This window comes from Platalea leucorodia (genome assembly GCF_965183815.1).
Source record: "Platalea leucorodia genome assembly, chromosome: 1".
Taxonomy (NCBI): domain Eukaryota; kingdom Metazoa; phylum Chordata; class Aves; order Pelecaniformes; family Threskiornithidae; genus Platalea; species Platalea leucorodia.
In genome coordinates, this window is record NC_138823.1 from 161,423,973 (window position 1) to 161,441,645 (window position 17,673).

Below are 17,673 nucleotides of genomic sequence, written 5' to 3' on the forward strand. Positions count from 1 at the left end.
GTTCTCTGCAGCTGCAGAGTGACGTAGGAAAATGCGGCAGGAAAAGCATCAAGAGGGGAATTTTCCCTCGTCATGGGCTCCATGTGTTGTCCCCTTTGACCTCCCATCCAGGTCTTCAGCACACCAAGCACAGAGCCATCCTGCTCTTCCTTTCCTTGCCTAATTTCCTCTTTGCTTCTACCTTTTTTTTTCCCTTTCTTTTTCAGTTGAGGGACTACTTGATCAGAGCAGGTCACTCGCCTGCCTGGCTTTCCAGCTACAAGCTTTCTTCTAATTGTTAAGATTATTCACGGTTATTAACTGACAAGAACGTAAAGAGGAGGCAACAGGCAGCTGTCTTCCTAAATGCAGTGAACTGGAGAAAACAGTTGCAGTTCAAGTATTTATGGCAGAGGTTTTCTGCCTGGTGTGAATGTCACCTTTTTTAGTCATATATATGCAAGTCCTTCTCAGATAAGGCCATCAGCTGGAGGTTTTTAGTTCCGATTTTGTTTCATTTTACTCTTCCCTGAGGAAATGGTTTTTGAAGAGATTTGGCCTATAGAGAGTGGGGAAAAACATAAAAAAGGCAAAACACGGTGACTTTTAAAGTAGCTGAAGTGTAGAGATGATTTAGAAAGCCTCACGATGATCCTTGCTTTGAATCCCCTTCAGATTGCCCCCATGCTGCAGCGTCTCAAGCGTTTTCATTGCATCATGGCAAAATCATCTTTTGTTTCCTGCGGTTCTGCTATTTCACTGTGGCTGAAGTTATGTTTTACAGCAAATGCGTGCTTTTCGCTGCAAATACATTGGGATCCTGTGTCTCATTTATGTAAGACAACCATATAAGTACTGGAGAGCAATCCTGTTGGCACTGAGTATGTGCCATCTGAAGGGTGATGTTTCCAGTGTCCTGCAGTCCTTCCCTATAGTCAGGTCTCTGTGTTGTTTCTTAATGCCCCCATCACTCATCTGATTACATTTTCCAGGTCTGATGCATGTTATCTTCTGCTTTCACCTTGTGTCTCTTAACTTTGGGTGCTTCTTGGAGGAAATGTGTCGCCAGAGAAAGGCTGTCTTCGGCTGAGCACCCAGGAATAGCACTTAATAATGAGTTTGTGTGTGGATCATGGTGTCACAGGGAATATTGAGAATTTCATTTTCTTCCCTGACTTGCTTTCTCTGCTGTTCTCTCACTTTCTCTCTCTCTCTCTTTTTTTAAAAAAATGACATTTTGTTATTTACACGTTTGCTAAGTTGTCCATCTGCTGTTGTAATAAACATGCTGCGAGTCACCACGCTGTGTGGTTCATGGTGTGAAGGAGCTGACAAACCAGGCTGTCGTGTGCATGGGGGTCGTATTCAGGCTTTGTCAGAGAACCCCTAATGATGGTCTGGGATTTACTGATGAGGTGGAGAGCAGTACCCTTCATCACATCATTTCCCTGAGCTCATCATCAGAGCCCTGAGCTCTCTGGACATTATAAAGATTATGGGGCTCGAGGCAGAACTCACTGCATCCCACCCCAGGCTATCTGTGCTCAGCTCATCTGCAAAGGCTGAATCACCAAGAAGATACGGTGGTGTTTTCTGGCAGGAGAACACGAGGCTTGAAAGAAAATTTCATTTTTTCCGTGAACAGCGTAGGAATGTGTTCTAGTGATTTAAGTCTGAGATTGGTTTTTGTTTTGTTCTCAGTCCGCAGTCTCTTGGCAGTTTTTGTTGATGAACCTTGTGTACAGCCTCAGAAGAAAAAAGGTGAATTTGCCGTGGACTGCTGGAGATTAATGTCTGTCAGGATCAGTCAAGAGGTTTAGAAATGAAGAAGGATGTGCTGGAGGCTGACAGTATCCCATGATCAGGATAAGTCAGGAAGAATAGCTTGGACGACAGCTGTTTTCAGGGAAATATCAAGGACTTACTGGTTTCATGGCGCTCTTTATTCCCTTCCCCTAGAAATTCTCAGTTTTAGCAGCTCTGTCAGACCAAGTGGTGGCAATCCAAGCCAAGAGACCCATGGGTGACAACGGGGGAGAAGTGCCTTCAGTAGCTCTTTAGTACTTTGCCTGTTTGTTGTTGCAGCTGAAAGAAATGCCTTTAAATTGTATGTAGGATGGTTTTCTTATGCAAGGTTTTCATATGCAGTTTTTTGGATATAGGACATATTGAATAATCACGAGATGGATGGGGATTTTCACATACTGAGATCTGGGTTAGATTTCAGCCAGCCGTAACCCCCTAACTTTTTAGATTATGCCTCTTGACACTGAATATTTCCCATTTCTTCCTGGCACGCCATTTAGGGTGATTTAGCCTCTGTTATTTCAAATTCGATGCTGTATCCACCTTGACATCGAAGTGCATGCAGCTGGTCCTGCGCAGTCACCCGGGTGACTTCTGGACCATGCTGCCTCTGGCATCTTCATGCTGCAGACAAAATAAAGTCTCTATATCTCATTTCTACCATCTCAAACTCTCCAGACCCACTCAATTGTTCTTTTTAAATACGAATAGCCCTAAAAGTAATAGCAAACAAGTAAATTGGAATAGCCTTGTGAAGTACAAAGCTGGCTTGCACAAATCTAACCAGCTTTGTACATCTGTTACTGCCCACTCCCATTGAGTCATACCGAGACTTAGTCACCAGCATCCTCAGTCTCTCACAGTACGACTTATATATCTGTCTCCAAAACACATGCTGCAGTCTAGATGCCATGGGGGAGGGAGAAAAGCAAAGCAATGAGCAACCTACTCCTAAAGGAATAAAGCAATGTAGCAAGTCTTATTATACTATACTATGACTCGTATATCAAAACAACAAAAACAAAAGGACAGAAATTCCTGTGTAAGTCAGTTTTGAATCTTTCCTTGTGCAATAATTGAGTGATTTGATATAAATCCCCAAAGGCTTCCAGAGAGGATTGTTCTCAAAAAAAGAAATTTTTCTATTCCATCAGAGCTACCAAGCTCTGCCCTCTATTCCACAGAGTTCAAACTTCGGGGTCCATTCACAGGCTATTAGCATACGCAGCGTATTTGCTATTCAGTTTTACATAGGCTTGTAATAGGTACAAATCCAAGGTTGATCTAAAAAAAATCTGCTGGTGTGCAGACTGAGCTGAAAGAAACCGTTCACAGCTAATGTTAATAAAAACCCTGACTTTCTTTGTCCTTGGTAGGATAGTTGAAGTGCTCATAGCTCAGTGACATTAGCAGAGGAGGAGACCCCGAGAGCCCTGTTAAGGTGTGATGCTGAGGAGTGCAGCTTTTAGCAATTTTTTGCGAGACCAGGGCTGTTGTCAGCACTCAGCTTAATTGCTCTGTATCTTGTTTTCTTTGTTTATTTTATTAAAGGAGCTGTCTCCCCATATTGAAAAGCTGTCTTAGTGAAGTGTCACCTCCTGCTTGAGTTGTGTTGTAAAAAGAGACTGTAGTCTGTCAGGCATTTCACATCCTTAAATTTGGTGCAATCCTAGCACATATATAGAACTTCGTGAAGCAGAAAAATAATGTCTCATAGATGACACCATCAGTAGTCAGGACTGTGTGATGCTACCTACGCCAGGGCTCTGAAGTTGCTTACAGCTGAGGAGCCGAGCCTTTCAGCAGAGATAGGCCACAGAGCTGCTGTGAAGCCATTCTGACCGGAGTCACCTCTGAAATATTGCCAAAGAGCTGACCATGTTCATGGGTCATGGACCCATCACCGCAGGCACAGGACTTCACCCAACCATGTTGTTCATGACCATGTCTTGGCGTTTGAAGGGGCAATTGCAAAGAATGGCAGCAGGGAGCTGTTTGTGAAATATTCTTTTGATACCCAGCCTTGAAATTTTGGACGACTGTTGAGCAGGGCCATAAAAAGTTGTCGTGGTTTAACCGCAGCCAGCAACTAAGCACCGCCCAGCCTCTCGCTCACTCCTCCCACCCCAGTGGGATGGGGGAGAGAATTGGAAGGGTGAAAGTCAGAAAACTGATGGGTTGAGATAAGAACAGTTTAATAATTGAAGTAAAATGAAATAGTAGTAATAGTAATAATAATTATAATATAATATAATAATAATATACAAAGCAAGTGATACACTATACAATTGGCTCACCACCCACTGACCGATGCCCAGCCCATCCCCGAGCAGCGATCGCTGCCCCCCAGCCAGCTCCCCCCTGTTTCTATACTGGCCATGACGCCATACGGTATGGAATAGCCCTTTGCCCAGTCTGGGTCAGCTGCCCTGGCTGTGCCCCCTCCCAGCTTCTTGTGCACCAGGCCGAGCAGGGGAAGCTGGAAAGTCCTTGCCTAGTGTAAGCACTCCTTAGCAACAACTAAAACATCCGTGTGTTATCAACATTATTCTCATCCTAAATCCAAAACACAGCACTATACCAGCTACGAGGAAGAAAAATCAACGCTGTCCCAGCTGAAACCAGGACAAAAGTTCCTACTTCCACTCAAAATACCTTGGAAATTGGTCTCTGACCTGTCAATCACAGCATGCCCCAGAGTGTCTTGCTGGCTCCTTGGCTTCAGCCATTGCAGAGAAGCTTTATCAGCCTGGCTGCCAAAGTAGCCTTGAAACAAAATAATAATAAAAAAAGAATCCTCTTTATTCTGTGTTGTTTACTGAATTCAAGGCTTTGGTGGTCTGTTATTTAAGCTTGCAGCCTCTGCAACAGAATTGCTGGAAGCCCTCTTCTGACACCAAGGTCTCTAACTGCAGCAGCTTCCAGACCAGCGTGTCTGGGCAAGCCTTTTTGGCAGGAATCCTCCCCAGTAAGGAAGGGAACAGTGAAACTGGCTGGAAAAGGTGAAAAATGGCTTGGCTAACCAGATCTTGCTCCTGTTGCTCTTTGGCTATGCTATGCCAGTCAATATATTTGCTTTCTGTATCCTAAAATGTGGTTTTCCTTCCTATTCTGCAAAATAGTTCTCAGAAAAGGTTCTTTGTTTTCCCAGGATATCAAAGAACAAAAATTTTATTCTTCCTTCCTTTCACATAATCCCCAAGTATTCTGATGTAAGGGCTGTCAAAGGAAAAAGAGCTGGAGTTAGGAAGGAGTACCCTCAAGATGTAGGGGTAACCCAGACATGAATCACCGTAGAGTTAGTCTCAGGTTTGGAGGAGAAATTAGTGTGAAGAATCTGTAACCTTCCAGATATCTGTTTTCCCCCCAGAGCAAGTAGGGAAAGAAGTGGTAGAGAAGGTAAGTGTGCTTGCAGACAGAATTGTCCTGACTTATACCCTGCAAAAAGTAAAGAGCAGACAAGCCTGTTAAGAACAATAAAGTCAATTTAGTTGCTTTTTTAGATCTGTTAACCTCCTGTGCTATCAATAAGAAAAGTCCTGGAAAATCACCTGTTGAGTAGGTGTTGGGGGAGATTGCCCTCCCCAGGAGGGAGCCTGGCTGGTATCAGGAGCGCAGAGCCGTGGCTCTGCCGTGTCACCGCTCTGCTGTCCTCCGGAAAAAGCTTTGGTATCCCCGGGGCCGTATTCTCCAGCGAATATAGCAGGAGCTGCCATGACAACCTCTTGTAAATAGAAGTGGCTTGAAACCAAAATAAATCTGAAGGGGCTTTGTGGCTGTAAAGTAAATCTAAACTGCTCAAGAGGTCATTTTTTCTAATTGGCGATGGCAGGAGTGATGTCTGGCTGTCAGACGGCGCTGAGCGATGTGAAGGACTGACCGAGGAACAGGAGCGTGGCAGGAAAGCAAACAAAAGTTTGCCAAACAGACTTTGCATGCTCTTGATTCCAGGTTAGCGGCGCTAGGAGCTGCAGCCTCTGGTGGCCTTTGTTCCTTACAGGGATGGTCACAGACTGTGGTCTCTACAGGGGTTGTCTACCTGAGGATATAACGCAGGAGTGACGGATACAGGGAGTGATGCCCTTCGTTCTTCAGCCAGGGCTCTGCAGTCTCAGAGGAGAAGGACTCTTCCTCATACCAACACATCACTGTATGCCTTTGGCAGAAGTTTTTTAAATGTCTCTCCAGAGCCATGGGACTTTCCAGGGCACTTATTCCAAGTTCAGTAAAGCAGAGCTGGAGAGCAAGAAAGCTGTCTAAGAAGGGTTTCAACCCCAGGTTAATGGCAGAGCGAGCCTTCAGTGTGTATCAGTTGGCATAAGATCAGAGCAGTCAGATATGTGATAAGGGCTAGGGCTTTACCATTGGCCTGTCAAGAGTACTGTGGTGTTTTGCAATGCTTTTAGAGCAGTTTTGGTTTTTTTTTTTTTTATAGTTACTGTATCATCAGCTGTGTTGTCACATGTGTTTCTGGATGACGAGGAATACAAGAAAGCAATAGATATCTAGTCTGTATTCTGCAGAGGTACATGCAAAGAGAAAATAAGCACCTAATATTTCCTTGCCTAACCAACAGGTTGGAACTGAGAGAGCAGTATTTGCAGCCTGGCATTTGATATATGTATTTTTTCCTTCTGTAAATGGATGCCTTCGCATATAGAATGCTGTGAAGAAGTGAAAGATGAAAAAATTGTTAGGTAGCAGCTACAATTACAGGCTTCATCACAGGACTAAAAGTACAATTATTATCCTGTTTGAAATGTTCTCCAGTACTGTATTAACAAAGAAAGGTCTCATGCTGTCCAGAGAGGTATAGCTCCAGTTACTTCTGCTTACAAGTAGAGATCTCCTGTTCTGCATGTAAAGAGAGATGAAGTTAGCATACCTCCATGATATCTGAGAGCTGCAAATTAGAATAGAGTCATCGGCTGGGTTTCGTGATACTTTTAGACTTTAGAATTTAATATATACATGCTTTTAAGCTTGGAATTGTAATTGGAAACTGAAATTTAGCTCCTCGAAAAATAGTTGTACATACCTACCCCCTCCTGTTTTTGAAGGTTTCTGCTCAAAAAAAGAAGTTACGGTTTCGGTCCTAGCTGTTCCAGGTTTTCTAAACAGCTTTTTCAGCCCTGATTACTAGATATGGATCCCCTTAAACCCTGTTTCTTCCATCCAGTCTCCAGCCTTCCTAAACAGCAGGTTTTCTCCCTGTGGATTACAACAAGAAATAATATAGGGACGCTAATATGTGGAGATCAAAAAAGGTTATTTCCTTGATTTATTCCACGGAAAATGACTTAGCGCACATCAGATTCCAGCTTCTTCACTACCAAAGATGGGTGGAGGAAAATGTTGGTAAATCCTTTGGCTAAATTAAAGTAAACACGAGGGGATATGTCTTTGTGTAACTTTCCATTAGGCTCTTAAACTTCTTCACAGAGATTCATCACTTAAGTCTTGCAATAACAAATGAAGTAGGAATAATAATAATAATACATCTATTGACAATGTTTATAAATGCCATTTATGGCTGAATAATTTTTATATGGAGTATGTAAGTCATTTTAGTCTTAACTAATTGTAAGAATAAGCAAATTAATGCAGAAGCTTTTCTTTACGGTCCTGCAGTGCCTGGTTCAGCCTCTGTCAAATCTTGATAACAGTGAAAATCTAAACCAAACAAATTTACCTCTTCTTTTGGTTTTGTGATGTTTCCTTATGTTTTTATTCGCAAACGAAGGTGATGTGAACCACAGACGTCAAAGCATGGTGATGAGGGTGACATTGTATAGTTGGGTTGGTACTTTGTAGTTTGGGCCTTTGTCGGTAGTTCCCATTGAAGTTGCATAGATAGAGCCGGGAGCATACTAATTTGTCATGAATACTTTGGTTTGTGGCCTAATGATTGGGGCCAGCTTGGCCAAGCCTGGCTGCTGCTGCTTTTTTTTTTTCTTTCCAGCTTGGCATGAATTACTCCCATGTGCTTCAGTTCCAGTAATTCAATATTTTGTTCCTTATTTTTGTTGTTCGTTATGTAACCAGAATATTTTCAAACACTTGTAAGGATTATGCCTGAGTTATACACATTTTTGAGCATATTTTGGATTTAGTATGATTACACAATGTGATGTGATTAGGCCTGTGGCTGCTCTGAATTCTGAAGGCAAGCAAGCCTTGCAGACTTCCCGGCCGGTGCTAATTTTTAATTAAGCTCTATTTAATCTCAAATTAGGTTTACGTGAAACATTTATTTATGTTTTGAACTATTGTAAATGGGATGCAGATGTGGTGGTAGAGAAGCACTGAATCATTACATGGAAAGGGTGATGCCTTGCATCTGGGAGGTTCTGCGCTGGGGAGGTGTTCCTGACATTTAGATCAAGATCTGGGATCCAAGACTCAGTTCTTCAACAAACAGCATTAGGCAACCCCATGCTTTTAGTCACAGAATTACTCATTATCTACTTTCCTGATCAAACAGATGCTAAACTTGACACTAACATAATTTCCTTATGCATGTAGAAAGGAGCTCTAAAAACCCCGTGGCTGGAACACAAAGTAGCATAAACAGAACAGACGGCAGGAGGTAGAATATAATTGCAGTTTGTTTTTGTTAGTTAAAGATGAGCATGTGTGCTTTTCTTATGGCTTTATTGTCTTTAGTCATGCAGAATTGGGTGGCTCTCCAATCTGTGCAAGTGAATTGGTGTTTTCCTGCCTGAGCACCGTGTCGCAGTTTCTCCCTCTTTGTTATATATGTTACAACATCGACATATTCTCATTCAGGTTTTGTTTATTGCCATAAATACTCTTTAAACTTAGATTATACACCCCACTAAAGGCAAGATAGGCCATTTGCTGAGCAAGTGGCTATATTTAAACAGTAATTTCCTACGAAATTTTCTGTGGGATTTGAGTACCTCCCCTTGAAAGTTTTAGCACAGGACTTTTGGCTTTGGCTGTGCAGGTGCTTTTCCATGGTGATGGAGTGCAAACGGTGCTAAGGGCTCCCTATTCGCTTGTTACTTACATCTGCCATTGAGTTCACAGCCAAGGAGAATGATCAGGGCCCGTGTTATTGCTTACCAGCAGTCGCTATGGGGAAAGCAGTGGGCACTTTGGAAATGAAACCACGGGTTACAATCATGGGATGCTCTGATGGAAGGAAGAAGACATTAATATAGGACATCAATTTTTCTTCTCTGTCCTGGCAGGATCTCAGCTCATTTGCCATGCCATTCTTGGACGGTGATGTGGAGAGCACAGACAAAAATGCTTCTCGCAAGGTAGGATATTTCCAAAGCTTCACCTTTGCTGTAGTGGTTGAGTCCCTTGGTGGTAAACACAATTTATCAGTCTTAAAAAAGCCTGGGGTTTTAAACTTTCCTGCCATACCATTAACCTGTTGAGAGTGATGCACTAAGGCAAATACAGTGACTTTTGCAGACCTTACCATGATGGTGCTTATGGAGTATAACCTATAAACGATGCTAACCTCTGGTGGTATTGCTTTAAATACTGCAGATGTTGTGTGCAACACTGTTGTAATTCAATGAAGTGATAATTGCATAACTGTATTCTCAGGAATATACTTAGCTAACTAAATTTGTGGTGTTGCTACAAAAATACAGTGCCCAAATAGGTGTCTGTGGCTGTCGGTATGTTTTCCTGGAATCGCGTCCTGATGGTTGCTCTCTGGCTACAGAGGTTTTAACTGTTCAGTGTCCTTGATCTATCTGTCCTTGGCACTGGCAAAGTGAGCTGCCTTCATTTGCTGAAGCCATAGAGGTAGAGTCTTCCCATAAACAAGGTGGAAAAGTTCTTCCTCGATGTGGGATGAACTCAAGGTTATCCTTCTGTAGGCGTTGCTATGATTTGTTTTTCTGATGGCCTGCTATTAAATTAAACCAATACATTCACAGAGTTTGCTTGCTTTAAAATGATCAGGCAAGCATATTCAATGGATGACATTAGGGATAGTTACAGCGCCTACACAATCTTCAAAGCAATAAAAATTGTGGGTGGGATCTGTCATCTTCAGGTCCTGGCCTCATCATTTTCACAAAGCGTTGAAGTACAAGCTGGTCTGCTAAATGTAAGCCTCCTACCAGCGAAGCTATGGGCTTGGTGAGAAGAGATACTCCTCTGAACAGTAGATAACCCCAAAAGCTGATCTGTAGCTACATAGCAGACCAGTTTGACTGTAGCTACATAGCAGACCAGTTTCACTTGTGACAATATTTACAAGGCTATGGACCTCTGTGAAGATTAAACCTGCTACAAGCCATTTGTTAAAGAGTCTGCAGTTATAGTTCAAGGCAGGTGAAACAATAAATATCTCCTTAGTGAAGCTAATCTGCATCTAGAGCAATAATAACTTAGCTCTGTTGACAGCATGAGTTTCTACTTCTTTGCACCTCGCAGGAAAGGACAGTTGTTTAAAAAAATTCTGCAATCCATCAGTGACTGCATATGTTTATGACATTGGCCTTGTTCTTTTCTGCATTGGACCTTTTAAGACTGGCGTAGGAGTCACTGACGCAGAGGAACTCTTGTAGATGCCAGGGAAGCTAAAATATGCAGTGTTACCAAAAGGTGCTTGTTTGGTGGGTTTGAATAAAGTGAACAATGCGATGTTTTTGGAAAGGGTTGTCATGCTGGAAGAAGGCAGAGGTTTCTAGCCAAAACTTGATTTTTCCATTTATCGCCTCCTTTTCCCAGAGAAAAGTGAGAAAGCTGCATGAATCCCAGTCCTGAAGAAAAAAATATACCAAAGCTAATCTCGCTCACGTGTAATATTACATGATATCATTTAATGACTTCCACTTTACCATTTATGAGGCCCTTGTTTTCCCTCTTACTGGTCTTGGGACTCTCTTTTGATGGGTGCTTGTCTTGGGGACAACTAGAAAAAAATTTCGGGAGTTGCCCCTTTTTGCAGCTTCAGTAAATGCTGTTTTTTTTTCCCCAGGCTTGGGTCAAGTTCTGCTTATGGAAGTGCAATTAGCTTTGGAATAACCATGCACGTGGGGCTTAATATCTGAAATTGCTTTTTTAACTGACCTTTTTGATTGAGTGTATAAGACCCAGAGTTTTTTCTAACATCATACTTGGAGCTCTGTTCAACACGGGCAACAAAGTGGTAAGAAACCACTGACAATCCCCAACTTCTATTAAGAAAGAGATCAACTAGCAAAATCCATTGCCACACATCTCATCCTAAATACTGTTTTCCTCAATGTGAAGGGTGGGATCTTTGCTGCTAGTGAATGATGGCTAGCATCAGACTGCAGTATTTTATTGAATTCCAACTAAGCATTTGCCAGTTCTTGCTGGTGCTACATAAAGAAGTTCCCAAGTTGCTGTTCACTTTCAAGTGAGATGGTTTTTCTTTGTTCAAGTTTGAAATCACAGTGGGATGTGTAACTGCTGCATATTAAAAGTCAGTATTTCATCAGTAGCATGGCTTTTCGATTCACCAGTCACGCTGGAGACCGGCAGTTCATCAGGGATGTCTCTCTTCCTGCACTTAACTCTTCTGTCACCTGGGCTATAGATCAAGGTAGAGAAGGTTCACAACCTGTCTTTCCAATCTGCCATTAATTTAATTCTCCTGTTCTTTGTGAAAGGCTTTTAGAAACTGAATTATCATCTGTCATATGGATTCTCAGCACTTTACCATGCACGTGTCTCTCAATCTCAATCATTACACAGCAAGGAAACTCAAGTGCAGAATTATTTGTTCAGGTTCACATAGGAATTTTTTGGCAGCAGTGGGAATGTGACACACGTTTCCTGAAGTTTAGCTTTAATCACTTTTCGTTAACATGGCTACTATTATAAATGATAAATTTCTTTTATGACTGATGGCAGGAAGGGGATAGGGATAGTTTTCACCTTCCTCTGCTGAAGATGCAGAATATAATATTCTGAAGACTTGCATGCAAGTTTTTGGCGTGATGTGATGGAGAAAGGTAGCTCTTGTGCCTGTGGGAGGTATTCTGGCCCTTCTTATTGCCTGACAAAGTGCCTTAATACCTGTGCTGGTAGCTTTGTCTAAAACAACTGGTATTGCTGTTTGCCCCATGCTCAAAGCTAGGACTCTCCAGCAATGGCTTGAATCATTCTTGCAGGGAGACCTTAGAGGGTCATTAAAGACAGCAGTATAGACAAGGATAACTGGGAGCTGAGAAGCAGTTAGATTTACTGGATTTCTTCCGTCTGGGAAAAGATAATGGAAGAGGGCCTGGAAAATTATGAATGATGTGGAGCATCATTCAGAAAATAATTCTGGTACGGTGTGGCAGGGCAGCAGTCAGGAATGAGTGCCCCTCTGCACCCAAATGGCTCTGTCTGTTTTAGAGATCTTAGCACCTTGAATGCTTATAGATCCTTCATCTGAAATGTAGGTTAAAGGATAAGGTGTGGAAATTATAGGAAACCAATAGCCATTGCTTTCAGCCTGGAATTGCTAATGATTAGAGAGAAGCAAGTGACACAAGAAGAAAATTGTCCATGGGGAGGCAGCTAGCAATTGATAAGTGGAGGAGGGAAGAGGAGGAAGAAGAGAAGTTTGAATAATAATATTGATCCATTCCTTTAAGGAAATAATAGAATTGTCATAAAAATATAGAAGAAAGCTTGGAAAAGAAGTGTTGCATTAAAAGTTCTTTTCTCTACATGGGGAAAAAGCTGATGAGATGTTTATCTTGGATTACAATAGTGACTGTCGTATTAATGACTGAAGTGTATTTAAAGCAGAAGATGCTAAAGCTAGACATTTTGAAATTAAATCCAAACAACTCTGATAAAACATCCTTGAATGAATTGGCACAGCTTTCTCTGATTTTGAATAAATCTTAGAGCAGAGGTGAAGTTCCAAAAGACCGCAAAAAAGCAATTACTGTGTTAATATTTACAACGTTTGCAATTAGGATAATTTACAGGTTTGTCAGTCCAACATTAGTCCTAGGCAAAACAATGAAATATCTAATGTTGGATAGTTAATGATGCTATTATAATAGACTCATTTGGATTGGAAATAATGGTAAACAGTTCTTATTGATCAAATGTGGGGTTTTAAATGAATTATAAATTTGGTTGGAAAATGTCATAGTGTCAGTGCCATGTATATAAAAAAGTAGCACAAGACATTTTGATTTAAGAAACTGGAATGATACTGAATAAACATGGAGCCTATTAAATGAATAAAAACCTGGCCGATAAAATAAATTGAGACTCATCAGTGGAAAATTTTGTTTCTAGGCAGACAAAACATTCTGTTGCTATACTATATCATACTTTATCAGTGACTTGAAAGAAATGCAGACTCATTACTGATACAATTTGTAATTCATACAAAAGTGGGGGAAGCGAGTGGTAAATTCTGAGCAGGAAACTCTCCAATGCAGAATGACCTGAATCATCTAAAGCACATTTTGCAAACAAACAGCCCATTTCAGTTTGGCCAGATTGTGATCAGTTACACCTAGGAGCAAATAATGCAGACTTTATTTTTAGGAAGTATTTCACAAAGCTTTGATTAGATTTTTGAGAGTAGCTGTAGGTAATCAGCTGTACATGGATGCTGGATGTGACACGGTGGGTAATGGATTAGTTTGGTTTTTGGATGTATGAACAAAGGAATAGGGTGAAAAGTAGAGGTTTTGTTATGACTGCGTTTGGCACTGACTCGCAGTTCTGCTATCAGTAATGCAGGAAAGCACTGATGAACTAGGATCAGAAAACATCTGAGGAGCAACTCCAATCTTGAAGGACTTCGAGGATCGCTTTGTCCTGCTTCTGGTCCCAGAATTGGTTTTGTTTTGTCCAGTGACTGATGGCAACTGCATGAGCAACCCCTGGAACAGGGAGGAGAAGCAAAAAATATGCCATTTTTAGCCCCCCCTTCACTGGACAATACATCTCCTTTTGATTTATTTTTTCCCCAGTCTTTTAGTTATCCATTTCTTTATGAGCAGTGAACTGGCCTCAGCAAGGAGGATGGGGAACATGTCCTGGATGGTGCCACAGCCTCGGCATGGGGCACCTGCAGTGGGTGCAGTGAGCCTCAGGGCAGGGACGTGCATGCCAACCGCGGCACTGCTGTGCGCATGGCTCCTTCCCATCCTCTGCTTTAAAATAAATGCAGTTAGTGTTAGGAAATGGAGCGGGAGCCAGCCCTGCTTTCACCTTTCCTCAAGCCTGCTTCTGCCTTTGAACAGTCCTGCTCGCTGCTGGAAACCTAACCCCAACCATCCGTACAGCAATGCGGGGCTCTCGGAGCCTGCCAGAGCAGCCAGCTGCATCCCATTGTATTTTAATTTGGGGAAGTGTCATTGTACTTTAGTTTTGGGAAGTGACATCTCTGATCCTGTAAAATATGTTGTCATCCGAATTGTTACTGCTCATGCAGAACCAAGGGAACTAATGGTGGTGAATGTGACCACATGGTGCCTGGGAGAGTAAGTCCTTCATTACCTTTCAGTCTAATGAAGTCAGCCCTTGTGTGTCTGTGAGCTCTTTTATTCCAGCAGAATGAGAGAATCATCCAATTAACTTTATCAAAGGGCTTTTTTATTGGGATCCAGTGGAAGGGCAGGAAACAAGTGCAGACGTCTATCTGGTGTATCGTCTCTAATTGTTCACTGTCCCTGTCAAGGATGGTGGGAGGCGATTCCTTTTCTGTTACTCACCTTTCAAAAATTTTTTTAAGTGAAGAGGCAAAATACAGGTCAAATAACTCACTGTTGTGAAAGCAAACAGAACTCAAATGCCCCATAACTGTCCTAACTATTTGGAGTTGGAGAAAAAAGGAACGGAGCTCAGGAGCATTTAATAACTTTCACTTAAATTCAGAAGCATTTGAAAGGCTGTTTAGCTTGATCCCATTTGTATTCCAGACAGATTATTTTTTCAGACTGTTCTGAAAAATGAAGCTAAATTCACCAGAAACTGAACCAGAGCCAGAGATTTTTCAGGGAGGGCATCCTCTGGGGAAGGCTGTGTGCCCAGGAAAGGACCTGTGGCTGGAGCACCCTGGCAGGGGAGCAGGGGAGATGGCTGCGAGGAGGTGCTGCGACAGGGACACGGGCAGTGCCTGGGATTCCCCAGCTCTGACACAGCCTCTGCCGGTGCCTGGTCAGGGTCTTCTCCGCACAGCTTGTTCATTTTTCTGGCCACGTCGCTTTGGCAGGACGCTTCTCTTCCCTGCAGTTAAGTGGTCCTTAAATTCTAGGTTGGGAGCAGAAATGGCTTCTTAGAGAGGACTTTATTTGGTAAAATGGAGGGATCAGATTTTCAATACAAAGCATGGGAAAGAAAATGACAATGTTGGGAAAATTTTTGCCTGTGAGTGAGAAGAGGCGGGACTGAGATGAATGGTGTGAGGACGATGAGAGACTTTGTGGTGAAGTATGAATAGTTTGGTCTCTTAGCTCATTGCGTTGGGGATTATCATATGGTAGTGATTAAATGTAGTGCACTTTAATCTTTCTTGTAAAATAAGTAAAAGAATTGCGAGTCAGGTGAGAAAACAGTTGAAAGGAAAGATGGCAGGGTGGTATTGAAAGGAAGACTGATGGGTGGAGGGACAGAACTGATGGGGTTTCCCCAAGCTCAGTCCTTGGACTGATCTTTGCTGGTAAGGCTGAGATGAAAAATAGAAGCATACTAACCAAATTCAATGATGAAAGAGAGGGTTTCTTTTGTCATAGGAAAGGACCTTATCCAAGAAGACCTGGATGACCTTCAGGATCATAGAATCATAGAATCGTCATGGTTGGAAAAGACCCTTAAGATCATCGAGTCCAACCGTTAACCTAACACTGCCAAGTAAAGGATGGGTAATTCTTGACAGCACAAGATACAAGGTTATTCACTTCGGATATGTCAACAATATCAGTAAATAAAAGAGGTCAGAGACCGCTCTCTTGTCCCGGAGATGAAGGGCTTGGGCACAGTCCTGTTGCAGAGCCAAACTCTTGCACCTACTAGAGCAGGGTGGCCACGTGCAACCTGGGACTGTCCCTGGCTTGTGCTCGCCTCGAGCCCACGCGGCACCTGGGGAGGGCTTACGGCACAGACCAAATCCCCATCAGATGGTGAGCGAGCAGGGAAGCCGTAACACAACTGCTCGGTGGTTTGAGCCTGTCTCCAGCTGTTTCATTCACTGGTATGGGGTAGTCTGGGACTGGTAGTGGGAATGTTGGGAATTTGTCATGTAGGAGTTTGACTGTTGAAAATGAAGATGTGGGTCTGCTGGTCCATGACAGGATGGCTCTGAGCCATTAATGTGCGTAGCTGAGAGAAAAGAAGGAGAGATTAGGAAGAGAGAAAGATTCCTGCATCCAGGTGACAGGGGCAGCTTTCAGGATGCTATTTCTTGCATTGAAATCTTCCAGGGCTGCCCAGCTTGGGGCAAGTGCCAAGCCATCACTTTACGTTTCGTTCAAAAAACTGAAAGTAAGTCTGCTTGATGCCAAGCACCACAAGGCGTGTCTCGTTTTGTTGCTTTATTTTCAACAGTAGCCAGTTCTGGATGTATTTTAGGTACTTGCCTAGGATCATTTGGTGTATACAACAGAGCAAAGTCTCTCCCCGGTCCCCAGCTGAGGATCCTTTTGTTCTCTGAAGCATGAATACTGACAGTGTCTTACAGCATTTTAGGATATATTTACTCAGTGCTATGCAAGGTAACTGGTTTAGCCTTGAACAAGTGGAGTCAGTCGCTAGAAGCAGCACATCTGATGTAGCACAGGGCTCTGCTTGGCTGCTTAACTTCACTGGGGAGCACATTGCTGTAGACTGAGGGTAGGGTTGCACTGGCGCTTTACCGAGCTGCTCATTTGGCCCCATTCCCACTGCACTGTTGTCTGCAGACATACGGTCAGGAGCTGACATTTCTCTCCAACATAACCAGTTTTAAGGTTTAAGGAGTCCAAGGTTAGGCATGGAGCTCAAAGATCCCGTACATGCTCTGCACAAAGCCAACGCAGGGGAAGTTTTGTTATTGGTTGGTTGTTTTGTTTTTTTTTTTAATTAGGTGAACAGTCTTCATACTTAGAGGAAATTTTCAATTTGTTTGATTAGACCTTATTTGTGCATTGATTTGTATTGTACTTGCATTGTGTGTTTGGATTCCTTATCGCCAAAGGGCTGATTATCCGGTCAGGGTCAAATGAGCCATATCACCATGTGCATTTATTAGGTGTGTTTCATATTCCTGCCCATTGTCACTTTGCTGCTTTTCCTGGACTGACACAAACTGATGTACAAAGGTTATTAATGTGAGAAACCAGGATGCAATACTTTTTTTTATTCAGCTGGTGGAATAGTTATCTTTCCAAAGCACATGTGGGAGTTTTGTGCCCACCTGCCTGTCATAGCTTCAGGAAAAGAGTCCAAAAAGCATGAAGAACAGGCTGCTGATCCATCTAGCTGTGTAACCTGCCTCCAGTACCACTGCTGGAGTCGTCACACCGAGTCTGCATAGGATGGTGGGGTTTATTCCACAGCAGAGATTCTTCTGCATTCCCAGCTGAAGCATGAAAATTAACATTGCCTCATGACTTTTATATATGTAGTGATAACTGTTGTTGCTGATGATTTTACTCATAGAAGTGCCTAATCATCTTTTAAAACTCGCAATCCATTAGCCTCAAATAATATTCTAAGAAAGAAATCCTGTTGTAATTCCCAAAGCAAAATCATAGGTATTTATCCGCTTTGATGGTGGGTGTAACCTGTGTATAATTAACGTGTGGAGCAGCTGGGGAAGAATTCAATGTAGTAATTTCCTTTAATTTAGTAGCATGCACATGTGTATTTAGCAGCGTGCCCCTGGTGCTCCGACAATTAACTAATTCATCTGCCTGGCACGATGGA

The 17,673-nt window shown here is 42.5% G+C and overlaps 1 protein-coding gene across 1 annotated transcript in view; it reads left to right on the forward strand.

Annotated features, from left to right (window-relative positions):
- The window catches only part of PRKAG2 (protein kinase AMP-activated non-catalytic subunit gamma 2), a 228,657-nt gene that overhangs the window by 61,676 nt on the left and 149,308 nt on the right, over window positions 1-17,673 (forward strand). The window contains exon 2 of the mRNA XM_082316956.1: window positions 9,003-9,074. Within this exon, the coding sequence (XP_082173082.1) occupies window positions 9,003-9,074 (72 nt within the window). The remainder of the gene's footprint in view (window positions 1-9,002; window positions 9,075-17,673) is intronic.